The following is a 27,884-nucleotide window of genomic DNA, read 5'->3' on the forward strand; positions in this document are numbered from 1 at the left end:
CGTGTCTCCTCCTATGTCATGAATATTCATGAGCCTCCGACTCTGCGTGTCGTTACGCGATGACGCAACGCGACAACTGCGAGTCCCGATTGCTGCAACTGCTTGTCAGTGTGACGAAGATTGGCACTCAGGTAAGCTGTCACTCAAAATCTTCTTTTTCCGTTCCCTATCAATCAAACAATCTAAGCAAGGCGCTAAAATGCCGCGGGCGAGACCAGGGACCTGGCCAGAGTGGCTAGTGGGGGTTAGGGAAAGGGGCGGTTAGCCGGGCGGGGACCGAAAAAACCCTTCCATGTGGGAAAAAAATATGTCGGCATTTTGGGGAGTAGAAATTTCTGGATAAGCGAGGAGGAGAACTGGAAGTAGGGCCCAGTTTATTTCCCCCCCTTGTCCGCTTCAAGCGCGAATGGCACAAGGGGAGGGATAGGCAGCTGTCCCCGGCTTGATTGATAGACTGGAGTGGGCAGGTTTTTGTTAATATTAAAGGGACAGAGACGGTTAAATATATCAAAATAACAATAGTGCAGGAATCTTGAACCACGATATCTTTGAATGATACGTATTTTTTAACAGGGTGCAGCGGTGTGCAGGGAGACGCGGCGTTTTACAGCGACGACTCTGGTTGCTCACGGAGCATACAGCCGCTTTAGGAGGGAAACATGGCGGCTCGTTGTCCGCAGGACTCGTCAGACGCTCGGCGGATACCGTTAGCTGGCTAGCGAAGTACACCAGTTAGGGTCTCCAGCGTGCACGCCAGTGCCTGAGAAACTGGCATTTTCGTGCAGTGCGGGAAACCTGCGCCTTCCTGGCGCTATTGCAAGCCAGGCGTTTTTTTCCGTTTTGTTTTGTAAGCGTTTGCGCCATCTAGCATGAGGAGTCCTGTCGTACATAAGAGTGCGCCGCTTCACCATTTACTGCTTCGGATATTTGCCAAGAATGTTAGCACCCGTGGCTAACTTGCTAAGCTAACGGGGGGGCTGCAGCAGGCCCGAAGTGGTGGGCGTGTAATCGCGTCCCGGGCTTCATCGCATACTGACAGAAAGCGGGCTCCATCTCCCCACGAATATAGCATTCAGACACGCGTGGTCCACCAGCTGGTGTCCATTTTGTGTGTCACGTCGTTCTCTCTGCCGCAGGTCACTGTGGCATGGTTACCGCCCCCGTCCCTACCGTATTAACTGTACTCTTACTAAACAGACCCCCGACTGATTTACTTACAACGATGCGGCATCCTAAAAAAGGAAATAAGTTTCATAACATTGAAAGGCACGACACCCTCTAAAGAGCCCTACAGTCTTTTGTGTTGACCCGCATAAAATAGGAATCTACTTGTAACGGGACTGAGTCGTTTTAGTATTGCAGCATGGACACGGGAAATGCTTTCTGAATATATACAAATGATATTTTTAATAAAGATAATTACAAATATTGTACAGCCGCTTTGGCGCCGCGGTATAAGGACCGTGAGCCGGGTGCGTAGCCTACGAGTCGGGCTCGCAGGCGGACAGCCATCGAGGCTCCGCTGATCGCCGCTACGGCGCACGCTGTGCTGCCACCATTATTAATATTTAGTGTTTTATGTTTATACTATAGGCTCCACATTTCAAGGCCACTGGATAATTATCAATCTAGGCACAAAAGTATTACACTCGTTTTGCTGATGCAAAATTAAGTTGCCCCCATTGCTCTCTCTCTATATATAATATAATGTGTATGTGTGTGTGAATTAAATCTCAGTATAGGGCTTCCGTCCGGTAGCGATTCAGCGCTTATCGGAATATATATGTGTACGTTTGCAGATCTGGGGCTTCGCCACGATCCACGATCCTATGATGTTTCACCTCCCACTGTGCCTGCAGTAACAGCGATGGCAGCTCAGTCGGTGTCCATGGAGGAGTACCAGGAGGTATGGCTAACACTACCGTTTGAGGACAAACTTTTTAATCCCCCAAGGGAGTATCTCTCATTAGTCCCCAATGAGGGGGGACTGCATGGATCTGGGACCCCCCACCCCCCAATAAGAAAGAATATTTTTTCCCATGCTAATTTATCAGGATTTTTCTGGAGCCCCACCAAAAGTCATTGGTCCCTTTGAGCACTGGTCTCAAGCTTCATTCTGGAAAGGTCACAGAGAAGCCATTACCGGCCTTTAAAAAGGAGTGAAACTGTTGCTGGTTCAAGGCCCCAGGTCCCCCCCACTATTACACACATCAGCACCAGAAGGTCCTTGTGTTTTTTTTCTCCAGTAACATCCTGATGAAAACTGGAAAGCTGCTGATTCACTATTAGCTAAAGGTGTCTGAGATTTTTACTATTTAGTCATCTTACAACATCTATCAGCCTTACACTGAGTCTCACAGAGTTAATGCTCATTATGACTAGTTAGCAGCCATTTACTACATTGCTGAAACTGTTTTGTGGTTCTGAGTCACATGACTCATTAAAATAATGTTTCAGTGACGTGGGGCTATAGCAAATAACTGTCCCCAGAATATGTCTGAGTCTGTAAAAAATGACCTTCATTAAAGAATCGGGTCCATGAACAACCAGATATTTTTAGTTCTTTGAAAAGTATTTTTCAGTGCTTCTCCTGTCAATCGATCTATTGTTGCCCCACCACATGACCTGTCATATGCCTTGTGGCCTGTACCTTCACTGTGTGTGTGTGTGTGAGAGAGAGAGAGACAGAGACAGAGAGAGACCAAGATACTGAAGATTCAAATCTAGCTGGGTTCCATCACTTATCCAATAGTGTAATGAATTGGTAAATGCACATACTTTTTTCAGCAGTTAGTCCAGCAATACAGGGAATGTAATCAGCCTGATAGCTTATGGTAAATGTATAGGTAATACTTGGGAAGTGCTAAGTCACACCAATGTGTACGCAAAGATGAAATCATGAAAAGTTGAAATGTTTGTTAAAAAATTCAAGCTACCACAGCTCTTTTTGTCCAGAATTTTCACAAATATCTTCTCGCTATTTGCTGTTGAGACCATTTAAAGCTTAATGTTTTGCAGTTTTGGGTTTGGCCCATTATTTTGCCCAGGAGTGTATATCTGAAAAATTGTAAGTCAGTTAAGCAGCAGCTAAGATCCAACATTTTATTTTTGCTTATTGCAGATCTTCTGTCTGCTTTATATTGTTTAATTTATCAGTCATTAGGAGCTGATACAAAAGCCCTCATATACTACAGCTTGTATGATGAGAAGCCCTTTTTGGTGTCTAGCTCTGACCTCTGACCCCTGAGGCCTATCAATGACTCATCGGCCCTCCAGCCCTGTGTTAGGGAGGTGATCACCCTACTCGGCAGCAGTGGTGTGTGAGGGGAGTGAAATGGGCTAATATTGCCTCCCATTACCCCAGGCAGAGGAAGCAGCATCATGTTGACTGTTAGGATTGAGACCCTCCCCCATTCTGCCACATTCTGCCTTGCTCCACCCCTGACCCTTTCCCTCACACAGATGAAACCCACTGTGCAGACGGACAGTGGTCAGGACCAGAGGTTTCCGGAAGTGAGTGGCGGGGTCACTGGCAGTCCCCCGCCTGTGGAGACGCAGACCTCTATGGACGCCGACAAGGAGTCCATTTACAGGTACCTCTGTCTCCCTCCCCTGGGGGGTGGAAATTTCCCCTGTGGTTTTTGTTGGTATGTGCATATATAGAAGTGTGAAGAGTATTATGTAAATCTTCAGGAGCTGAGAAATATGATGTTTTTTGTTGGGTATTGTGGTGCCCCACCCCAGCTGTTCTCAAGGACGAGTGTTTTAAACATTTCTATGACTGCTGTATGTCTCTGAAATTTCAATAGTGCTGCAAAATACTCTTACTTAATAATATTCTATTTTAAACGGTGTGTTTGCGCTCCCTGATGTTCCAGGCACCCTCTGTTCCCACTGCTAGCCCTCCTCTTTGAGAAGTGTGAACAGTCCACCCAGAGCTCAGAGTGTGTCACCTCTGCCAGCTTCGATGTTGACATCGAGAACTTTGTCCGCAGCCAAGAGAAAGAAGGCAAAGCTTTCTTCAGCGATGACCCAGACCTTGACAACTTGGTAAGATGGATGTTTCTGCTCATTCTCCAGCTGTTGTTTCTCCTTATTTCATGGCTGGTATAATCACTTATGTTTTTATCACTCGCCGGTATAACACTTGAGATTATTGATCGTATGCATGCATACATTTTTGGGACCAGTCCACTGTTGCCAGTTACAATCTTGTTAAGATGACAACTCAAATAGTTTCTGACAGTCCTTTTTCAAACTTTGTAGAGGCATCATATGGGTGACAAACTGAAAATGATAAAATTCTGAGACAGGTCACCCCAATATGGAATTAGTGCTGCATAGTATTATCAAAGTAAAGGACACTTTTGACAATAGAACGGTAACCTTTTTAAAACTTTATAGACACATGGGTGAGGAACTGGAACTGATCAAATTTTGAAACTACTCACCCGAAAACTGAAGTATTGCTACTTAGTGGCCACAAGGGGAGGGGTGAAAGCAGTTGGCATTTGATCTTGTGAATGTGTAACTCTAAAGAGTATTTGATGGATCTTATTACGGCTTTGCAAAAATATTATGTGGATGAAGACCTACGTCTGGTATCATTTTGAGACAAATTGTGCCAAAAATGAAGCAGCATTTGGACTTGTGCAGGGTGTCTGCGGGGTTTTAAAAAGTATTAAAAGGTAGTAAATCACATAAGCAAAAATTAAAGCCATTAAAAAGTATTAAAAGGTATTACACGCAAATTTTAAATTTTAGATTTTTTTTAAACTACAAATTGTCCATTTGTGTGTTAAACTTTATCTGCTAAATTTCTCACAAATTATTTTAAATGTGGATTAGCTCATTCCTTCATTCATAGATGATTTCTGTGATGCTGACGTCATATTCGGTGGTCGAGCGACGTCTTAAACAGTTTGTGCACTGAAGTACATGTTGGCTGCTTACACTCAGAAAAGCTAAGTCATAATAGTCATCATGGGTAAGTGCAAATTTGCACGTAAGTGGTTAGAGGACCCAGCGTTTAAGGACTATGGAATGGAAGGACTAATGACAAAAGTCGTTGATGGAAAAAAACACGTTGAATTACACTTATCGAATAAAAACGCATTAATGCATTAATGACGCTTTGAATTTTTGGGGACTGTAATTTAATATGTGCATACATTTAAACATTGAACATTTCAACTGAAAACATTTCAATCGTAATTTCATTGCTTACATATTCAGTACAAAAATATTCGGCTTCCAAAATTCAGTTCCAAAAGATACGTATTTTAAAGTGCATGTTTATAATTCAACCACATGAATTCAGTTCATTTAATTTCGCCTCAAAATAAATTTCAAAAGAACAAATTCAGTTGAAAATATTCCATGTGTTTTATTCGCATATTTATTATTCAAGCAGTAACATTCAGTCCTCTTATTTCTGCTTTACAATATTCAGTCCCGTTATTTTCGCTGTTTCAAATACGCTGCCACAATTTCAGTGGTTTAAAATACGATCCGAAATTCAACCCTCTACATCCGGGACTAGCAGGATGAGCCATAGATTGCTGATAGTAGTCTCTTCGGGAACCGCGATCAAAATGGAGCAAGCGATCAGTACAAGTACTGATTGACTTGGCAGCAGATTTTTGTTGATTGTGTTATTTATGTTTCTTGTCGTTTACTGGTCAATACGATAACTTATTGCAACCCCAAGTAGTAGGTATTTATGTAAGTAATTCGCTAGCTGCATTAATTATCACCAAACTTATCTTACTAACGTAAGATGCCTGCAGGCAACTACAAGGTTTACACACCAAGAGTTTAAATCAGCGTGATAAATTTATGATAATGACAGTCAGCGCTCTCTTTTCGCATATGCGATGCACAACTCATAAATCAGGAATGCATGGATGAGAGCAGTTGGTCAACTGGAGCAAATCGACAAACTCATTGAAGAAAAAGCCAAACAATTAAGGCACTTGCCATGAATAGCCTAGTGGATAAAGATATGGACTTGTGACTGAAGAAGATGTTTTCAAAATCACAGTCACTAAATTTATTCTGTTGACCCATGTTCCCTATTTAAATTCTGTTGTACAGGCCAAAATTGTGTAACATTATAAATCTTTAAATCAGTTTGAAACTTGTTTAAAAACGGTTGCAACTCAATGCCGTGCGGGTTTTAAAAAACATTGAGAAAGTATTAAAAAAAGGTATTAAAAAGTGTTAAATTTAACCTCTGGATTTCTGTATATACCCTGTTGTGAATACAGTAGCTCTAAAAGTATTTTATGGATTTTTTACAGACACATTGTATGGGCGACAAACTGGAAATGATCAAATTTTCAAAACTGAAGCAGTGCTACATACAGTAGTGATAGCAAAGAAATGTCTGTATGACTATATATTGTAATTACATAGTTAAACTTTTGTCTATTATAGTTCTCACTGTTATGTCACAGAAAATGTTGGTCATAGTGCCAATGCGAAATAAATAAAATGTACATATTTAGACATAAAGAATATAAATAATATAAATTGCATTTTAAGACATGGACACAAAGAAATACATTTAACCTAATTGGTGGAGAAAAACTGTGTGAATTGGCATGTAAATAAAATGTGCTATAAATGAATAGATGTATTTATAGAGCTACATGTCTCAACTAGGACTCGGAGCTTTTGGGTAAAAACACATTTATTGGTTTTTATATTTGCAGTTGATTTATGTAGCACAGTAAAATCCCGTCCGTTGGTCCCGGCCGTGTACCTTTAAGAACATGCAGAAAAAACATTGGATATAGTGGACTCGCATATAATGGAATTTCGCTTATAACGGACAAACAATTTTGTCCCCAGGGCCGCTTTTGGCTGTAGTTTTGTTCAGCTATAACGGACATGCAGGCTCTGCCTACAAGGCACCTGGCGTGCCGGTGATATCCAGCACAGATACTTAGTCGGGATTATTAATAGTCACGCATCTGGTCAGGTAATGTTGGATTACTACTTGTACAGTATAATAATCTATACCACAAGTGTGTCTGCTGGGGTGTGGCATGAGTAAATGGAGTCCTGTAGTTGTGTTCTGGGCATACAGCAACTCTGGATATAACGGACTTTGGATATAAAGGACTGTTTTGCAAAGTCCCTTGAAGTCCGTTATTAATCGATTTTACTGTAAGGAGGAGTAGGGTTTAGATGGGGGAGTGACAAGGCTGTCCGGGACTATCGTTGTCATCACTATAACATCTTTTGTAGTTTTATGGTAGAATTTATCTTTGCTGTTAATATTATGAACTATGATAAAAGAATAATTAATATTGATGGCCTCCTTGCTTGTATCATCTATGGTTTTACTTCTGGAGTTAATGTTATGGCATCTTTTATCATTGTTTATATTACTGCTGAAATCACTGCAGATGTTATTGTTACCTTCTGTACTACAATCATCACTCTTCTTAGAGCTTAACTATATCACTGCTGATATGACTGCTAACTGCTGGAATCACTGCCATTGGTGTGCAAATTTTACAGTCTGTTGAAGCCTCTTACGATTAAATGGAATGATAAATTACATTTGGATGCATGAATTCCAGGTCACATTTGCTGATGTTTGTAAGGTTAAGGACATCACTGTCCAGGACAGAGTCACATAATATATCATAATAATCTCTCTCTCTCTGTTTCGGCAAGCAGTTTTGTTTGGAATGTTTGGAAACTTTACAGCTTTCCGTCCTCCTGCCTATAGATGGTAAAGGCCATCCAGGTGCTGCGTATACACTTGCTGGAGCTGGAGAAGGTGAGCGACTTGTGCAAGGACTTCTGCAGCCGCTACATTGCCTGCCTGAAGACCAAGATGAACAGTGAGACTCTGCTGAGCGGGGACCCAGGCAGCCCCTACTCGCCCGTACAGACACAGGTGGAGACTAGGAGAACCCGGGGGGGTTGGGGGGGGGGTTTCTCTTCCTTTATAATTGGTATTTTTAGCTGCTGTTCAGTCTTCATTTAGAGCACTTTTCTACCGCACCAGGGACCATACTTTTGGTATTTTGAACGCTGCATGTGTTCTCCGAGATGATGATAATCATTTTCATCCTTGCTGTTTAAATCACTCAAAGAGAAAATTATGAATTCCTTTTTTTTTTATAAATACCCCAATATTTATTGCAACAAAATCACATTGCTATATTTACAACAATGTCACAGCTAGGACAGTACGATATATGTGTAATGTCCAAGTACAGTGAAACCTGCTTAAAGTGATCATGCCTATGTTGATCAACCGCTTATATGGATCAAAAAGCTTGGGACAGAATCAATCCTGTACAAATACTGTTTAAATAATTTGCTTGTAGCAATCAAGTAGTCCACTTATAGTCTTCATTTTGGGTCTTTTCATACATGAGAGCATACAGAAAAAATTAAAACTACGCTAATTCTTCTTTTTTTTTTTTTTACATTACATTGATAAGCCGACTTTACCTTGCGGTAACCTGTCTACTTCTGCCTAGCTACCTGAGTCTAATGCTGCATGCCCAGAAAAAGAAAGTCATTTTCTCTCACTGACAAATATAGGCCCATTGAAGCTTATGATAAACCACCAAAAACGAGCCACCGAGATGCAACGGTGAAACTACAATAACAATTTTATGTACAATATTGTACTGTATTGAAGCCCCGAGCAGACCAAGGAATCGTGGCAGCGGTGAATGAAAACGCTGGGAGGTGGCCTGACACTAAATTGTTCTTCATTTTACTCCTTAAAGGGACCCCACAACAAGCAACAATAACACAAAAGCTATGAATGACAGGGAAACACGGGGGAGTTACACCAAGGCACACACACAGCGGGTAATTGCACAATGTATAAGACACACAAGGATCAGGCAAGAACCGAGTACAACCACCGTTAGAGGCACACGCGACAACCGCATACTCAGCACCACAAGTATCTACACTAACAAATACAAACAGGGGCTCTATACACATGCTGGGACATGCAGATGCCACCTGCATTACAGTATTATTGCATACTTGAATTATATATAGTTCAGTAATTTAATTAGTACAGTACTGTAATTTGAAAAGTGTTTGAAACAGCTGTACTGTATTTTAAAATAGTCAATAAAAATCTATAAATAGCGACGCTGTCCATTCTATTATACTATATTCATGCAATAAATATATAAATGTTAATTAGGTGGTAATCTGCCTGAGGAATAAAGAAAAAGGAAAAAAATCAGTTATAATGATCATCCGCTTATAGTGATCAATTTCACCAAGACAGACGTGATCACTATAAATTGACTCCACTGTATATTAAAATACTATACTTTCCTAGTATATTAAGCAAAATATTTTTAAAAATTTCTTGTCATCCTGATCTTATTGTTGTATCTGTTCTTCCAACCGGATTCCTGTATTTTTTTGTTTGCTTTATCATTGTTTTCTGAGTCCGCAGCTGTTTTCAAGGTTTTGTGTTTAGAGGCAGACAAGCTATTTGCATAACCAATCGACTAAGAAAACATTTCAAATCTCACCCTAAAGTACTGAAGTACCAAAGAAGTACCCCAGTTGGTTTAGCACTTTTGTTACTGGTACTTGACTGGTAGTCAATGGAAAAGCGAAAGTACCAAAAGTATGGCACTTGATGCAGTGGAAAAGCGCCCTTAGACATCTGTCCCTATGTGGTGTGTGTGTGTGTCTCCCCCAGACTTCCAGCTCGTTCACAGGGACCCTCAGCCCCCAAGGGATTGTTGTGCCAGCATCAGCCCTGCAGCAGGGCAACGTCACCGTGGCGACCGTCAACCCTACACAGATGGTGGCAGGTATGCGTGTCTCCGTGGGACGCAGGCAATACCGTCTGCTCTGAGCAGATGTAAACAGCCTGGCCTTTTGCAGTTTTAGTATTTTAGTTTATCACATATTTTCCCTTCCTTTAGGCCTGTTCTCAGCTGTTGTCCTATCAGAACTGCTGACATGTATAGTGGTTTACATTCCAGCTGTTCTCTGTTTATTACCCTCATCAGAGCTAAATGAAGAATAGTGCTCGCTTATTGTTACACTGAACACTAAATTAATCAGTAATTGTTACTTAGTATTCTGCTTTTTTAATGTCACAAATAATCAGAGAAATTGAACATTTTACTAACTTGTATTGCAATTTCTAATCATTGAATCTAATGTAGTCTGTGAGAAACACATCTGAATCTGAATGAGAAATTGCAGCATCCCCAGTTTCCCATATTCAGGATCATCGTAATCCTGATTCCTTTCATTCTTTTGCTAGTTCTTTTAAGGTTAATAAAGAACCTGCATACCTACAAGGACAATGCTTTGGACCAGCCTGGCTTTATTCCAGTGTTTTTCTCATTATAATGTAACAAAAGTAGCTGAGTGTTATTATTATTTATATATGTACACATCTGTACTCACCCACCATGTGTGCTCCAGGTGGCACTGTGTACCAGCCCGTCACCGTGGTTACACCCCAAGGACAGGTTGTGACACAGACTATCTCACCAGGGACGATACGCATCCAGAACACACAGGTAAATGTCTGTCGGCATAGTGATGTTGTGAGCCAGGCTCAGCATATGAGTGATTCCCCACATGATCATCTACATCAAACTTCCTTAGCTCCAGCTCCAGCTGAACCAAGACCTTAGCTTTTTTAACCATGATGATGGTACGTCCAAGAACAAGCGGGGGGTCCTTCCGAAGCAGGCCACCAATGTCATGCGCTCCTGGCTCTTCCAGCACATTGGGGTAAGTGGGTGGGTTGGGGTGGAGTTAATGAGTTTGGGGGGGGGGGGGGGGGGGGAGATATATGTGGAAGGGTTTATGAAAAAAGCTGTATATGAGAGATTGAGACCATATCTGTTCCATATATCTTCATTGGTTCAAGGTTTATAAGCAGTTCTGTACTTTATTGTAAAGTAGTGATATTATAAATGTAAAGTAATCATATTTTACCTGGATGTTTACTCTGTATGTCTCTGTAAGGTCCCCTTCAGGCAGAGATGTATGCATGTTTTTGGGAAAACCTTTAGGTCAGCTGTTCAATCCCAGGTCTGAAGACTCTTCAGCCAGTCAATCCTCTAATTAGTAATCTTATTAAGGAGTTGTAGCGAAAACCCAAATACACAATGACCCTTTCTGGGTAAGATTGGCCACCCTTGCTTTAAGGTCTTAAGTTCCTTGTGTATATAGAGCTATGTGTGTATAATGAAAAATATGATGAACAGCAGTACAGAGTCAGTATCAGAGACTGTTTCAGAATTTCAAACTTGGGATCGATCTGTCTGTCTGGCAGTCAGTGAGTGAATCAGTCAGTCATGAGTCTATCATGGGAGGGTTTCTGTGGTCTTGGGTGAACCCAAAGCCTGAGGAGGAGACAGGCTGGGATCTTTCCAGCACTGCGGGATGGTCCGCTAGATGTAGCTCCCCTGTCAGATGACTGCCTCTGAAGCTGGCCGCCTGATCTCAGTGCACTGTCAGGCTGCCTGGGGGCCTGCATGGGTCCTCAGCACACAGGGACTTCTTGTTCCCTGCTGAGAGATGGAAGGAAAGGCAGGGAGGGATAGAGATGAAGGGGTAGAAAAAGAGTAGGAAACAAGAGGGATACAGTTAATGTACATTGAGGCAGTTTGCCTGTGTTTTAAGAGCCTTGCTGAGTCTAGATGTATCACCGTTAGCCGGAAAGTGCCTGAACATGTAGCTGGTGTAGTCTCTGTGAGAGACGTGGCATCCCACCGCTCCGAGCTGCAGGGGGCTCCCTTTTAACCTCTCCTATGACTCTCTGACAAGCTTACTTACCCTATCCAGTAGTTACCAGGAGCAGAGCAAGCAGACACTTTTTATTTTTAAATGTTGTAATACTGTAATTCCTTTGATAGTGTGCAGCCTGTTTGCACAAACACAGAATGTATACAAGAAGACATGGGTGAAAGCATGGGCAGGGCCTGACGTGTGTGTCTATCCCCAGCACCCCTACCCCACAGAGGATGAGAAGAAGCAGATTGCCACTCAGACAAATCTGACCCTGCTGCAGGTCAATAACTGGTGAGTATCGCTTTATGCCACTCACCCGACCAGCTGATTACCCTGTCAGACACGGTACATCGTGCTAAGGATTTACTGTTTACCCTGCCATTTTTCTTGGCTTTTTAGAAGCAGTGTATGGCCTGACCCTCTGCTGAAGTGTTTCTCAGTGTAGTCCTTGGAGATCCCAGATGGTCCATGTCTTTGCTCCCTCCCAGCTAACTGCCAGACAGTCTTTTTTTTCTGTGTCCCAGCCCCTAGTAGGAAAATGAAATGCGGACTGTCTGGGGGATCCCAATGACTGCACTGAGAAACACTGTTCTACTGCACCGCCCCCCCCCAACCCTAAAATGGTCGCACATTTTTACTGCTATTCCCGACAGTTATATTTTGTGACACCATATACAGGCCTGCAGCAGTATTCTTAGTGTCTTCTAATAGAAGTCCTGTTGCTTTTGTCTTTGTCTGTTGATCTTTATGGCCTTTTCTAGGAGTTATAACTTAAGATGTCCCTCCAGTCCTCTTCTTCAGGTTTATAGCTTTTTACTTACTTTGCCTCCACTCGTCGGGGAGTTTGCCCCTCCCCTTCAGGAGTGTATTTTACTCTCCTTGTCCCCGGGCCGGTGACTGGCCCACCCCCTGAGGTATGAGGCTCACCTGCTCCTTCCTTTATGTCCGGCAGGTTCATCAATGCGCGGAGGCGGATCCTGCAGCCCATGCTGGACGCCAGCTCCTCAGAGACCCCCAAGACCAAGAAGAAGACACCGCAGAACCGGCCACTGCAGCGATTCTGGCCAGAGTCCATCGCATCAGGCGTGTCCCAGCAGCAGGTCACCATGGCTGACGGTATGGCTGGCTGTGTGTCTGTATCTGCGCGGTCTAAATGAATAATAGATTTTCAGAATAACAGTTCCTGGAGATGGTTACCTGCTACCTGGTGGTCACTGTCACTAGTTATAGCTAGTAGACGTTTCCACCAACACGGAGCTGGTGCCGGTGCCGGTGCTGAGCTGGTTCTCGCTTGGTGCCTTTTGAGAATCAGCCTGCGTTTCCACCGGTTTCAAAAAAGAACGGAAGAGAAATATTACATAGGTGGAAGTGAAAGTAAAGGTTAATCTGTATTTCGTTTTTTGGATTTATTTTGCCGAAAAAAAAGTTTCCGGAGTATGACTCGATGCGGCCTGTCTCTGTTGCCTGTATCCACTTTTGTCTCTTTAAAGGCTCCCCATCTGTGTGTGTAAGTGAGTTTATTCTTTATTCTCGCTCGTTGTTTTACCGCTGTCCTTATTTAGTGCAAGTTAATATTTTACATAAGATATCTTATTTTCAGCAAATACAGGCCATACTATTTTAAGCTATTTTACAACATTTTGTCTCTATAAAGACTCCCCCATCTGTGTGTGTTAGTTTATTCACTTGCTGTTTTACTCGCTTGCTTTTTCACCGCTGTCCTTTTTAAGGATCATGTAGTAATGCTAAAAACTAAACTTTGCTGTCTGCTTCATGGTTTCACTCATACGGCATATTTAATTTATTCCACCTGCGACATATTTATACTTCATTATTAAATCTGGCCAGCAGAGCGATCTTTCATTTTTCTCAGAATAAAAAAATTATGTAACCTTATTCCGCTAATAAGCTGGCAAGTTGTTTCACTGCCAGCAACACCATAGACTAGCTATATCGGTTATGGATAGAATTTTCCGGGTTTACAAAAGGTTTGGACGCCGTAGCCCGTCCCACTTTTTGCTGATGTTATGATGCCACATTATGAGCCCATGTTTTCTGTGGGGCCGTGCTGGAGCCATTTTTTCTGGCTTGGGGCCATTTTTTTGTGGTGGAAATACGTGGAACCAGTGCCAGATTGGGGAAAAGTCCTGCACCGGCACCATGTTGGTGGACACAAGGCATAAGTGTTAGGTGTGGGGTGGGTGCTGTCTGATGTGACGAGTCTCCATGTTTCCTCGGCCTCCCGCAGGTACAATGGTGACAGTGGGCATGAGCGTGGATGGGCTGCAGACTCTGTCGTCAGACGGCGCCACGTTGGCTGTGCAGCAGGTGATGATCGGGCCGCACAGTGAGGATGAGTCCGGGGAGAGCGGAGACGATGACGATGCTGATGGGGACAGAGACAGCGGCTTGTCACGGGCCAACATGGCCAGCCTTGGGCTGGACACCAGCGACTCGCTGCAGTAGGAGCCAGGGCCTGGCCTATGGGACAGGTGCACGTGTACCCACATGCACACACAGACACACACGCACGCACACGTACAAACACCAACATGAGGCACAACCCAACACAGCGGAGTGCATGCTTGGATCTGAAGGTGCTCACTAATGTTTGTGGATTGAACACAAATGCAAGGACTATAATGTGCAGAGACACGCAGATGGAAAGAGCAACTGGTGACTTGTGTCGAGGTCCCTGAGACAAACGGGACACATCAGATGGTTGGCCTAATCCTAGTAAGCCCCCATTTGCACTGGCACGCAAAAGCATGTTATTAAAACACGCCACAGACTCCACTTACACGCACACGTGTGTATGGCACACACTGCGTGCTCCGAGTTTCGCTTTGGAAACCATTTTATACGTAGTTGTAGACGAGTGCACTTTTTGTATTTTATGGTAAGCTACAAACAATTTCAAGAAAACAAATGACGTGATAAATGCCCGCAAACACATTTTTAATGTACGCCAGTGACCACTGGACTGATGTGTTTTTTCCATCGCCCCTCTTTTGGGACAAGAGCTTAAAGATTCTTTGATGATTTGCTTTTCTCAGCATGCCTGTGTTTGACTAGTTGTGCACGCGTGGGAGGTCGTTTTCGGGACATAAACCAGGGCTTGCCGCTGCTCGCAAAGCCAACAAGATGAATGGAAAAAGAAGTTATTTTTCTACATGAACATAAAAATGATGGGTGTTTTTTTTTGTTCTTAAAGGATGTCTATGTATAAAGATTGATTACTGAAAAGGCTGCCCTGTTTTTGGGGTCCTATAACATTGCTAAAATATATTAATGAAAGAACTGGTTTTAATGAACTACAGAGAGGGCCTTAATTTTTTTTTTTTTTAAATTAACTTAGAAGCACGGAAAAGCCTAAACTGTAGCCAAACTAGACATACAGTCCTCCTGAGTATGAATATAGCAAAGGCAGTGAAATGGCAATTTTCTACATTACATTCTGTACCTGAGCAATTCAGGTCATCAAACCTGTAGAAGGACAAAGTGTCAAATCCATTACTGCGCTTGTAGAGAAGTCAGTTTCATTGTTTATTTTTTACCTAGTATGTACTTGCATTTGTAGTGTAGATGTCATTCTCTGTCAGTTGTATTTTCCCATATACTTTGTACGATGAACAGTAAATACAGAAAAAGCCCAAACCTTGTCAAAAAGCACAATTTGTGACCTGGAGACACAAGCAGCTCTGGCAGAAACTGCAGGAAGTGTACTGCGCACTGTTTTATTTATACACAAAGGCCAAATCCAGGAAGGAGCTCAGGAGAGCCCCTTGCTGGAGAGGTTTGTTACTGCTCCACTCCTTATGCCGCCTCCATGTTGGGTGACTCCCAGCATCTAGGACCTTGACCCTCACACACCCCACAGCTGGCTGCTCTCATGCCCCAGCAAACTATGGAATCTCATTAAGTAAGGAAGCTGAGAGCCCCGAGCTGTGGCTCTGTGGGGCTGCCAGCTTTGTGCAGCATTACGGTTCCTTCCTCACTCGTTTTTTTGTTTGCTTTAGAGCTTTCTATTTTGGAATAAACTACGCCTAACCTCTGTGTGCTACTGGTGTTTCTTTGTGTTCACACACTACACGCCTCACCCCAGTATCGGATATTCGTGTACAGTGCACACAAACATGCAGACGTACCACTGAGTTAAGGATTCACTGTCCCTGTATCTGACAAGGCAAAAGAGGCGCCCTCCATATGGAACTATACAACTGCTGTGCTTTTTCAAGTGTATAATTTTACAGTGACTCATCGCCCCAGAAAAGGACCAAAGCTAAATGAGGATGCAGGTGTGCATGTGTATGTGACGGTAGCTCAAACATCTATTTGTAAAAAGTATCTTTGTATATACACTACAGATTGCTTGTAAGGTCTGTCTGCACTGTAGTTCTTGCAATTTTATCTATGAATGGCAGGCTGGCACTAGAGCCATTAATAGTGGGTCCCCAGGACTGAAGCTGAGAACCACTGCTTTATTTGCTTATTGACAGGTCATCCCAAAAACTTGGACCAACAGTGGTCTTCTGTGGATCACGTTCCCCAGCGCTGCACTAGAAGATCCCTGAGAAGTATCTCAGAAATACTGGCCTGTACAACAAAGCCCGTTAGGCACCATGATAGTACCCAACAACTGAGACAAAGTGACAGATGGAGGATATCCTGAAATGTGTAGGTGAAAGGTGTAATGTGACTATTGTTTCACAGGCAAAATGAATTAGTTTTGTTGTCATGGATTTCAAGTAAATAGAACACATTAAAATCAGGTTCTTCTAAACAGGCATCCATCTTCTAAGCCTTTGTTCTGGTTGTCAGAGGTGGGGGGTGGGGGGCTGAAGCCCATCCTAGGCAGCATGGGTGGGGGCATCAGGCTGGGGGACACCCTGGATAGGACGATGGTCCATCATAGGGCACCTGGCTGGGGGGCACCCTAGACAGGACGCCAGTTCATCATAGGGCACCTGGCTGGGGGACACCCAGAAGAGGACACCAGACCACTGCAGGGTACATACAATCACACACATACACCCAATAAGCAGGTAATGGAAAAAAACATAGCAGACCTACACTGTTACTTATAAACATCCACTTCATTAACAGCTAGAAATATATAAATTATATCATTATAATGTAAGATGACAGTACATTTCATGACTGAAATGCTGTCATTTAAAGTTATTCAACAGATGCAGTGGAAGATACAGTACTAAATCTTTTAATAATGTTCAAAGAATACATTTTAAGTAAAAATTTATTCCATAGGTTAGCTAATAAATAAATAATCAGGAAGTAAAAAAAACAGCATCACATCAGTCATTTTTTTTGTTAGATGACAAAAGTAGCAGGATAATGGAGAAGCACAGAATGAGTTTATAGACATAACCATAGAAAAATGTAAAAATTTAAATAAGTATGCCTGTGAGTCCTCTTCAGTGGTCAGTACTGACTATTTCAGGGTTCAAAGCCTCTTCTCTCTAAAAGAAAGAAATTAGGCTAATTAGACTGTAGCTATATTCTCACCAAACCCCATTTATTAATTACTAGCCTCCATAAACATACATTACCTTCTACTGGCTATATGAATAATAATAAGACACTGATGATTAGGAGTACATTTCCCAAAAGCATACTAACTAGTTAACCACAATAGCAACTTACATAGTTGCAGTCATGTAACTGAATGGGTCCAACCATGTAAGTTGCTAATGGTAGCTTTTGGGAAATGCACCCCACCACATCAGTTACCAGGGACACTACTGGCCTGTCAGGTTGGGCTCAACCAGTAGGGCAGTGGACTGGGCTGTCAGTGCTGGATCATTCAGTGACATTTTGAATTTTATGGACAATGAAATGAGAGACACCTGTCCAAGTAGTTTTACAGAATGTTGTAATTTGCTTTTAAGTCTCCAATAATTGTGTACAACCAAAAACTTAACTGACATCTTTAAAAAACCCAGATGGCACTGTACCATTTTTATGTATATCATTCTTCAGTTGTCTACAGGACATGCAGGAAAAAATGCTTATATATGTAGATTATTCTAAGCTATTTACTTTTATATTAACAGCTGGTTAATAAGCATGTGTCACAAAAATGTGTTGAGATACCTGCTGAAAAATTCTCAGCATCACCCCAACGATTACAATCAGCACCATCAATGTAATCCCACCCCCTGTTTACCTCCATCTGCTCATGGATCCAGGTCAGGGCCTGGCTGATGCGGGTGTACACTCCAGGCTTGTTTCGCTCCGCACAGCCCTGGCCCCAGCTTGTGACCCCCACCAGCTTCCACACCGAGGAGTCCTCACAGGCCAGGGGGCCTCCGCTGTCCCCCTGGGAGGGGCAGCACACAAGGCATGAAGCTGACAGGCTTTATGTAAAAGTCGCACAATAACATGCACAGGTGATGCTCATTTATGACACTAGGTGTGTAGAAATATATTCAAATAGAACAGGCAGCTGATGTTTTAAATGACGCACTTCCAAGACATTCCTTTTGTTCAATATTCCATTTATTGAATCATTAACATACGGTACAACATAAAAAAGGTGAGATTTCTAGTTCCACCAAATTGTCACTCAGATATGTCAGTAACAGAAGTCAAAGAGGCTCCACTGACCTACTGCAAGGTATACTTTCTATTTCCTTTTACCTATGAGCCTCCGTCCCTACAGGCAGGTTCCTAAGTGCAGTGATCGGTATGCTTCACTAGGTGCTGGTGCTTGGATCAGATAAGATTGGACATCCATAGATAGTTGGGTAATAACATGTAGGATTATTTTCACATTAAGAATAATTAGAAGTTCAAACTATCTTATGAATTTATTATTTATTCATGAATGTGACAGTGACAGTTTAAAGATACGGAGGTACTCGCATTTCAAATTTTACACACTGTCCTGATATCATACTGCAGTATACGCTATTTTCAAAAGTAACACTATTCCGGTATTTTGAAATCATGGCAATAAAATTTGGCAAGTTGGGGGCGGGCTGTATTTCAAAATACCGCGGTATGCCATAATACCGCCCAAGCCTAGACTAACAATTTATAAAGGTTTAATCATAAAAATGAACCCATTTCATGACACAGCTTGTATTTCTCTTTGTTGCAATACATCTGCCCTCTCCTGGTTTGGTGGAATACCACTGCTGTATGCAGGCATACACCGACCACGACCATCCGCATCCACAGCCAAATGTAGTACGAACACAAGTTGCCATATGCACAACTGTCCGCAGCCTGAAAGCTCATGCAGAAAAGTGTTGTCAAGTCTTAACTCCTGAACAGAATATTAAGGCCTCCAATAATTTGACTAGGCATTTGACTGGGTAAGATTGTAAGTCGTGTTAGAGGAGCTGAATAATCTTAATGTAACACAGACAGTCCAGGGTGACTGAAAGACTGAAACCATTTGTTTTGACTTTTTCAGGACATGAGGACATACATATGATATAGACACAGGTATGCAGTAAGGTCGAGGTCCCATGTCTACGATATAGACCGGCATATACAGTAAAGTAGAGGTCCCACCTCCATGATATAGTCTGGTGTATACAGTAAGGTAGAGGTCCCACCTTTACGATATAGACCGGCGTATACAGTAAGGTAGAGGTCCCACCTTTACGATATAGACCGGCGTATACAGTAAGGTAGAGGTCCCACTTCTATGATGTAGACCGTCGTATACAGTAAGCTAGACGTCCCACCTCTATGATATAGACCGGGGTATAAAGTAAGGTAGAGGTCCCACCTTTACGATATAGACCGGCGTATACAGTAAGGTAGAGGTCCCACTTCTACAATATAGACCGGCGTATACAGTAAGGTAGAGGTCCCACCTCTATGATATAGACCGGCATATAAAATAAGGTAGAGGTCCCACCTCTACGATGTAGACCGGCGTATACAGTAAGGTAGACGTCCCACCTCTATGATATAGACCGGCATATAAAGTAAGGTAGACGTCCCACCTTTACGATATAGACCGGTGTATACAGTAAGGTAGAGGTCCCACCTCTACGATATAGACCGCCATATAAATTAAGGTAGAAGTCCCACCTCTATTGCACATAAAGGATTTCCTCTGAAAATGGTCCTTTCTAACTGACCTGAGCCCCTGCTTAAAGCACAGGCCCTGCAGTTCCACTCCCCCCTTCATCACCTGGCAGGAGTCGATGCCCCCCTCCAGGTAGCCGGCGCAGATCATCCAGGGAGAGATGAAACCCTGGTATACACCAGGCTGGCTGCACGCCTTGTTGGAGAGCAATGGCACACTTGCAGAGTGCAGTGAGATGCTAGCCTCACCTGAACAACAGAGGGCGCATTGGTTAAGGTGCTGATCAGTGAACAAACTGAACATAGCAAGGTGGTCTAGGAACTGATCAAAGTCTTACAATATTAAGCATTTTATGTTAAATCCAATAGCAAATGCATCTTACGGAAGGATTATACACAAATGTTTCAGAGAACACCAAACACTTGACCTCTGCAGTCTCTACTTATGCCATCAGTCAATATACACCCAACCTGTCCCACCATAAACAGCCCCACACATCACTCACCCCCATCCTCTGTGGCCCCCCAGCCTGAGATCCAGCACATCTTGCCATCCTCAAACTCCTCCCCAAAGTTAGGCAGGCAGATTGGCTCAACCACTCCTGAAGCATAAACTGTGAATCAGAGCCTGAACTTCATGGTAGCAAGACAAATCCGGAGAGAAACCAACAAAATGAAAACATATGCAGGCGGGTTACCATTGAACAGGAGTGGCTTGACCAGTTTCATGAGGGCAATGTCATAATCCAGGCCCTTGGGCCGGTAGCGGCCATGGTAGAAAATCTTCTCCACTGAGAGGTACTGTGCCCCGTTCACTGGCTGCTCCATCATCCCGACCACCACAGCCCACAGCGTTGGGTATGCAAATCTACAAAGGGAAAGGCCTCCCTTACAGCACAGCACACCCATCAGGAAACACGGAACTGGGAGAGGAGGTGGACATCAGCAGGCGATGCGTCCGTCTCACTGCACTCACAGCACATCAAGCATTCTGCTCCTCAGAGACTGTGACCAGGCCTGTCGTGGTGAATCTGTTAGATGCTTTCATTGCATACAAAGAGGACTCACCCATAGACGCAGTGTGCGGCCGTGAGGACCCACCGTGGGGCCACAATGGAGCCTCCACACAGATGCTCCCTCTGGAAGTGCAGGCTCACCTGCCAGGGGAACTGGCCTTCAGCAGACAGGTTTCCACCCACAATGCGGGGGCTGTAGCTAGGCCGGTAACCGCAATCTGCATGAAGTGTGCACACACAAGAACATGACAGACACGGGACAGATGCATGGCAAACACATGATAGACATGTGACAAACATGATAGACACGGGACAGACACATGGCAAACACATGATAGACGTGTGACAAACATGACAGACACGGGACAGACGAATGGCAAACACATGATAGACGTGTGACAAACATGACAGACACGGGACAGACGCATGGCAAACACATGATAGACGTGTGACAAACATGACATACATGGGACAGACGCATGGCAAACACATGATAGACGTGTGACTAACATGACAGACACGGGACAGACGAATGGCAAACACATGATAGATGTGTGACAAACATGACAGACACGGGACAGACGAATGGCAAACACATGATAGACGTGTGACAAACATGACAGACATGGGACAGATGCATGGCAAACACATGATAGACGTGTGACAAACATGACAGACACGGGACAGACGCATAGCAAACACATGATAGACGTGTGACAAACATGACAGATACGGGACAGACGCATGGCAAACACAAGATAGACATGTGACAAACATGAAAGACACGGGACACGCATGGTAAACACAAGATAGACGTGTGACAAACATGACACACGGGACAGACGAATGGCAAACACATGATAGACATGTGACAAACATGACAGACACGGGACAGACGAATGGCAAACACAAGATAGATGCGTGACAAACATGGCAGTCATGGGACAGATGCATAGCAAACACATGATAGATGCATGACAAACATGACAGTCATGGGACAGATGCATAGCAAACACATGATAGATGTGTGACAAACATGACAGTCATGGGACAGATGCATAGCAAACACATGATAGATGTGTGACAAACATGACAGTCATGGGACAGATGCATAGCAAACACATGATAGATGTATGACAAACATGACAGACACGGGACAGATGCATGGCAAACACATGATAGATGCGTGACAAACATGACAGACACGGGACAGATGCATGGCAAACACATGGAATGTCACACAGCCATGGAACATCAGCTCAATATCTATACTTATGGAGACTTTCCGATACCTCTCACTTTACTCTGATCCATAATGAAAAACTACGAAGACATTTCCATGTATATTAAAATGTTTCTGAATGTTTGTTTAGATATATCTCTAAAAATATGCATTTTTGTGCAGGCATCATCACAATATTATTTCAGGATTTGTCATCTTTGTGGCAAAATTTAATCATTCTTAGAGTAGTAAGAAGCGGATAGACAAATACACACACGTGATAGTCTCTGCCACAATCACTCATATATTCTCCATTAAGAAAAAAGACTCAAACACAAAATACATACCCAGACATTTGAGTGAGGTCACTGAACTGCAGTGAGTCTTACTGTGGTAAGATACCAAGAAATACAAATGTGTTAATGGATTTCTAATGCTCCTGTTCCTTATATTGGTACTAGTCATCATATACTCAAAATGTAGGTATAACCACAATGCAAGTACTTTTATGGCACTAGGCAGCCAACTGTGGGAATCTCTCCTGGGTCCAAACAATTAGCAGTCTAATATTATCCGAATGTAAGTATGTCAACAGCTTTAACATTAACTACACACTATTATACAGAGAAAGATTAAAAGTCTCATAGGTGAACGTGATTTGATCAGGCCAATATCACACTACCAGCTGAAATGATCTTAGTGCACGTCTAGTAAGACATGGAGTAAGGAGGAGTAGAAGGACATGCCATCACCAGCCTTATGCACTCTGGGACAGTTCTGTTGCTGCTGCAAACTAAGCTTAAGATCACCGATAGTTGCACCATTCAGTCTGTATTGAGCAGGGCCAGCCCTGGGTGTTCTACACCCTAGCTGAGATTCTGTTTTGTTGATACATTTATATTGAAAACATTTCAGTAGCACAGGGTATCTGGCTGCTGAGTATCTAGCTTTTGTCTGTTTCACAAGAAAAGTATTTAAATATTACATATAGTGTAATGTCATGTCACAGAATGCAAGCAGGGGTATTTCTAATGATTTTTCACTCGCTTTTTTGCACCCCCTAATCAAAGAGAACCCCAGGGGATCGGCTATGTTGCCTACAGGGAGGGCCAGCCTTGCTATTGGGCAAAAGATACTGTATGATTTATCTGAAATGCTATAGTAAGATATGCAGCTGTATGAATGGCAAGTTACTAAATCTGTTAAGCAAATATCTATCACACTGGAACATGTTTGTGATGGATTGATCTCTCAGCTCACAATTGGCTGTTTGAGTTGTGAGGACATATTACCTCAAGACCAGCCCCACCTGATGCCAGTGGCATTGTGGATCTTGATGGCTTGCTGGGGACTCAACTGACTGGGGTTAATGGACACTAGATGGTTTTGGAGGTCCTCCTCAATGGAGGAAAGTGGGAGATAATTGGACTCCACGTACCTGCAGCAGAGGAGGTGGAAAAACAGATGTCGTTGAAAGCCGGTGAGGAGACAAAGTGTTGTGACGTACACAGTCATAGAGCTCCACAAAGCTGAGTGCCTGCATCACCCAGCCCCTCGGACCCCATACCTGGGGTAACCCAGCTGTCTGCAGGCGGAGAGGCCCAGGGTGGGGGTCCAGTCCTCAGAGCACACAGTCCTCCACAGCCCCCCACTCAGCACTTGCAGCACAGAGCTCTTCCCGCTCAGACGAACTTGGAGTGAGAAGACAACCGAATACAGATACACAGATAGAGACATACAAACTTTGCAATGAAAGTATAGTGACTATACAAAGAAGGGGATTGTCCAATCAGCAAGTGAGCCTGTGCCCAGATCTGGCGCAGAAGAAGACTGAGTTACACTTACAGCATACATTACGTTTATATTTACACTGGGTGAGGTGTAGCACTATAATTTAAGGATCTCAACTGTTCCAAGGGTGCTGGATGCTGACTGACCTGCTCTCTGACCCAAAGCATTCCACACTTACACACTGCCTTTTGCCTCGTGTCAGCGAAATAATTATAAATAGCATAGCTTTGATGTGCTGGCTGTGCTGCAGAAACAGGCCAGCACAGGCATGAGCGGAAGCTGTGCTCACCACAGAGAAGCTCATCCTCTCCATGCTCGCAGTCCACAGCACCATCACACTGTGCAGAGCTGCTGATGCACCTGGATGAGGAGCCACAGCGAAACTTCCCTGTGCAGCTGAGACCCACTGTGGACAGGACAGAGTCACAGGTGATATGCCACATCAGAGAGTCACACCAAATAGGCTACTACTGACAGTAATACTACTGCAGAGCCACCTACCAGCCAGCCATAATACATTACTGTTGAAAGAAACTGACATCTCATAGACTACTACAAACAATGAGTCACACATTCTACTATCACAAAGAATTCAAAAGCACTTTCAAACAGAACCACTAAATATATACTATGCCAGTCACTGTAGAGCCGTATCTCACATTACGAGGAGCTTATCAGTTATACTAAACTATACTCTTACACATATATGCTACGCTGAGCAGTGTAGAGCTAATGGCTCATATTACTGAGTGACTTATCAGTTATACTAACCTGGATAAGCATAGCCAGACCACTACAGTAATACTGTAGACCAGACATAAAAATTGTGATTATTTTAATTAGAACTGCAGCAACTAATTGACACCAGCTAAACACTATGTAAAGTCTTTATTAAAACTGTAATAAAAAAAATACCACGTTTTTTTTAATAAAACATTTGCACTTTTCTACCCTCTGTTTTTTCCCAACTAATCATCAATTAACATAATTAATCGACTATGAAACTATTTTTTTTAGAACCCTACTGTTAAAGAATGTATTCCTTCAAGTTCATTCAATCAAAGGATTCATTCAGAACCGTGCCTTCCTTCATTCACTTCTGATATATACCACTTCAGACCTATATGAGTCACAGGGGGATGGTTACTTTTTTGTATATGTATATGTATATACATGTATATGTAAATAACACGCGTATATACTTAAAATTACTGAATGCTTATCTAATTTAAAATCTATTCCATATGGTATCATATATTATACTTAATTCTAAATTATATTTGCCAGACTCTTTCAAACATCTGTACACAATTATTCCAGTAGGTGGCGAAAGAGGGGGGATCTCAGTTGTTTACGCTACGATGCTCGTGAACGAAACGAATGAGTCATTGAGTGAAAGAAAGTGTAGCGTGGATCATTTCGTTCACTAAAAGATCGAATCGTTCACGAACATAACGAAATCTACATAACCATGCCACTAAGCGCCCTTTAAACTTTTAGCCAAAATATATACGTTCATTTATCAGTCTGAGCCAGAAGAGCTTTTACACATCTTCCAGAAATAAAATATGCAGTACATCAAAAACCTAAACGACGCATCGACAGTGTGGCCGGTAATAATTGTCAGTCAACTCCTCAACGACCCTCCTACATATGTGTAACCGAAATTGAGAATATTAAATATTTATGTGTCTAGCCTCCAGGTTGGAATGAGGGGCTGATTACGAATTGATGGCGACCGCGCTCACCTCCCACCCCGATGCCGACGGCCAGGCAGAGCACCAGCAGCAGACAGGCGCCGATGAGCAGCTCGACCCTGTGCGCCAGCAGGCGGCCCCGCAGCGTCTTCTCCTCTGCCTGCTCATTTTCTGTCGACAGACAGACAGAGATGGATTCTACTGCAGTGAAAACTTAAGCACACATGTTCTCCCTTCCTTATCACCCTCTAAAAACAAAACTTTGAAGCTGTATACTAGAAACCGTCTACTTTATCTCCGTTTTTATAAAGGCAGTGTACAGTAGCTATTTTTTCAATTCACTAACAAGATTTGAATATATTGTGTACGATCTATTAATACTCGTAAGGAACGTTTCACATATGTTCTTAAAATACGAAAGTAATAGTAGACCACTTTTAAGCCTTTTTGATTCTCCTAATTCTTGGTTTATTTATATGATAAATTGAGTCAATTTAAGTAATTTAAAAGCAGAGTCTGTGTTCACACTGGTCACTTAAGCAGTATGCCTGGAAAACATTGTATTTAAACTACAAGAACATGCTTAAGGAAACCCGTGTTAAAATGCTCACTCAATTATCTATTCAATTGTAACTGGTTAGCACCTCTCCTGCCTCCGTTGCTTCACCTGAGAGGTCATCAGGACTATTATGCCCCGCCTGACTGCCCCATCTCCGTACCATCTAAAAATGGCTGGACTTTTGTGATGGGCATGGCAGGACCAGTCGAGCTGGGGGCTTCTGCTGAATTCTGGGCTTCTGTGGCAGCATCAGCAGCTGGGGCAGGATCCGGGGCTGGTCCGCTAAAGATGTTTCCTTTGACAGCGGGCAGGGTCTCAACGGCAGGAAGGTCCTCATCGGTCACTGACAGCAGCTCAATCCGTGCACTGCCAGGCCGCACCGCCTGCACCGCAGGGTCCTGCTGAGGGGAGACTTCGGGCTGTATGTTGTCTAGTGGTGTAACGATTCTGAAACCGAAACCGCGACGTGCACGATCCTGTGTCACGGTTCTGGAAGACAGAATCGCGATATCCACCTCCCGCAACCCGCTGCCTCACGCGCTGCCTGTGAAGTTCTCCATTACATTACTAATGTTACAAAACTCATTTTTCATTTCGTTATTAACACTACAAATAACACACGTAAATTACAAAAATACTATTCTATCAAAAGACGAGGAAAATTACACATTACATCTAGTCTTGCAACTGTCGTTTGACTATTTTGGTCCAATAGTAACTGATTGAAGACGCTTGCCGTAAAAGCAAGGCTAGTTTTATTAGCTTAAGAAGGATAATAACCTTGAAATAGCAGAGCAGCCGGGCACATTCCAGTCAGCAGTGTGGGAACATTTTGGTGATTTTTTAAAATGTATTTTTGTTTACGTAGTGTTCTTCTGCTTAGTGTTACAAATTGTTGGTGATTATCCAGATTTTTTTTTCTTATCACTCCATCTCGCCCCCCCCAAAAAACCCCCAAAGATTACAGAGCACCTTTGTGAGGCTAAATCTGACTACCTCCCCACAATGTTACATTTTGTTAGGAACATCATGGAATAATCAGTGCTGTCAGATAGGAAGCTGTAGCCCAGAGGACAGGAAGACAGTGAGGGATGAGGCAGTCCATAGCCTAACTGAAACAGCAGATAGGTGTACTCACCTCCTCCACGGTGCCACTGAGAGCAGGTCCAGCTGCTTCCTCATCTCCCCCAGGGGAAAGCTGTGGCTCAGTCATGGATCAATACGCAGGCCATCATCAGATGTTTTGAATTGGAGCCATGGGAGAGGAGTAGAAAGAGATCAAACTGAAGACAGTAAGTGAGGACAGCAGAAGCGAGTGTGGGCAGTGGGCAGATACTCAGGGAAAGCCTGAGGGTCCTTTACTTCTCAGTGTCCTGGAGACTGATGTGGGGAGAGCACCAGAAGCACAAAGGGACACCTGAGTAGGTAAGGAGGGGAGGAGCTGAGCCACCCTGAGAAGGATTGGGTGACAGAGCCACCCCCCGCTATCCTAGATGGTGTTACAGTACCCCATAAGACCTATGGCTGTGGCCATGTTGTATAAATGCAGTCACATCACCATATCATACTGTCATATAGGTCTACAGAGATCATATGTGAATGAGGTTTTATGATCTACTGAAGGTATAGAAGGTATATGGTACATTCACAATTCTAAATCTCATAGGAGAGCTTGAGAAGGTTGTCTGTTATAGATATATACCAATAGTCAGTTATGTTTCTTGCATTGTAGATGTGCTGTGAACGTGCCCTGCTAAGTTGAA

At 43.2% G+C, this 27,884-nt stretch overlaps 2 protein-coding genes across 4 annotated transcripts; one reads left to right on the plus strand and one right to left on the minus strand.

The window, feature by feature from the left end:
* The first annotated feature begins 13 nt into the window (after positions 1 to 13).
* On the plus strand, positions 14 to 15,825 carry LOC111834054 (homeobox protein PKNOX1). Its single transcript, XM_023792936.2, has 11 exons — positions 14 to 131; positions 1,800 to 1,906; positions 3,463 to 3,593; positions 3,879 to 4,050; positions 7,745 to 7,915; positions 9,710 to 9,824; positions 10,450 to 10,547; positions 10,636 to 10,764; positions 11,984 to 12,060; positions 12,722 to 12,885; positions 14,018 to 15,825. Exons 1-11 carry the CDS (start codon positions 29 to 31, stop codon positions 14,233 to 14,235), a joined length of 1,485 nt encoding a protein of 494 aa, XP_023648704.1. The 5' UTR covers positions 14 to 28; the 3' UTR covers positions 14,236 to 15,825.
* Positions 15,238 to 27,860, minus strand: tmprss3a (transmembrane serine protease 3a). Of its 3 annotated transcripts, none has more exons than XM_072700267.1 (13): positions 27,260 to 27,860; positions 26,282 to 26,519; positions 25,614 to 25,733; positions 24,155 to 24,271; positions 23,642 to 23,765; positions 23,384 to 23,512; positions 22,422 to 22,462; positions 20,905 to 21,070; positions 20,535 to 20,704; positions 20,343 to 20,438; positions 19,943 to 20,085; positions 17,957 to 18,109; positions 15,238 to 17,249 (listed from the first exon to the last, which is right to left on the minus strand). In XM_072700267.1, exons 1-13 carry the CDS (start codon positions 27,332 to 27,334, stop codon positions 17,205 to 17,207), a joined length of 1,617 nt encoding a protein of 538 aa, XP_072556368.1. In that variant the 5' UTR covers positions 27,335 to 27,860; the 3' UTR covers positions 15,238 to 17,204. The 3 variants fall into 3 exon arrangements, with proteins under 3 accessions (XP_072556368.1, XP_023648680.2, XP_023648681.2); XM_023792912.2 differs by having other exon boundaries at positions 26,282 to 26,522; XM_023792913.2 differs by lacking the exon at positions 27,260 to 27,860 and having other exon boundaries at positions 26,230 to 26,352.
* Positions 27,861 to 27,884: the final 24 nt, after the last annotated feature.

The sequence above is a fragment of the Paramormyrops kingsleyae genome, chromosome 16 (assembly GCF_048594095.1).
Source record: "Paramormyrops kingsleyae isolate MSU_618 chromosome 16, PKINGS_0.4, whole genome shotgun sequence".
NCBI classification, from domain to species: Eukaryota; Metazoa; Chordata; class Actinopteri; order Osteoglossiformes; family Mormyridae; genus Paramormyrops; species Paramormyrops kingsleyae.

What these genes read in the sequence shown, in the direction of transcription:
- tmprss3a (XM_023792912.2), bottom strand. Translation starts at nt 27,334, where the DNA reads ATGACTGAGCCACAGCTTTCCCCTGGGGGAGATGAGGAAGCAGCTGGA. An exon ending in AGACAGCTGGGTTACCCCAG is followed by an intron (nt 23,513 to 23,641) that starts GTATGGGGTCCG and finishes CCTCTGCTGCAG; the next exon opens with GTACGTGGAGTCCAATTATC. An exon ending in GGGGGCCACAGAGGATGGGG is followed by an intron (nt 20,086 to 20,342) that starts GTGAGTGATGTG and finishes TCTGTTGTTCAG; the next exon opens with GTGAGGCTAGCATCTCACTG.
- LOC111834054 (XM_023792936.2), top strand. Translation starts at nt 29, where the DNA reads ATGAGCCTCCGACTCTGCGTGTCGTTACGCGATGACGCAACGCGACAA. An exon ending in GACAAGGAGTCCATTTACAG is followed by an intron (nt 3,594 to 3,878) that starts GTACCTCTGTCT and finishes CTGATGTTCCAG; the next exon opens with GCACCCTCTGTTCCCACTGC. An exon ending in GCAGGTCACCATGGCTGACG is followed by an intron (nt 12,886 to 14,017) that starts GTATGGCTGGCT and finishes GGCCTCCCGCAG; the next exon opens with GTACAATGGTGACAGTGGGC.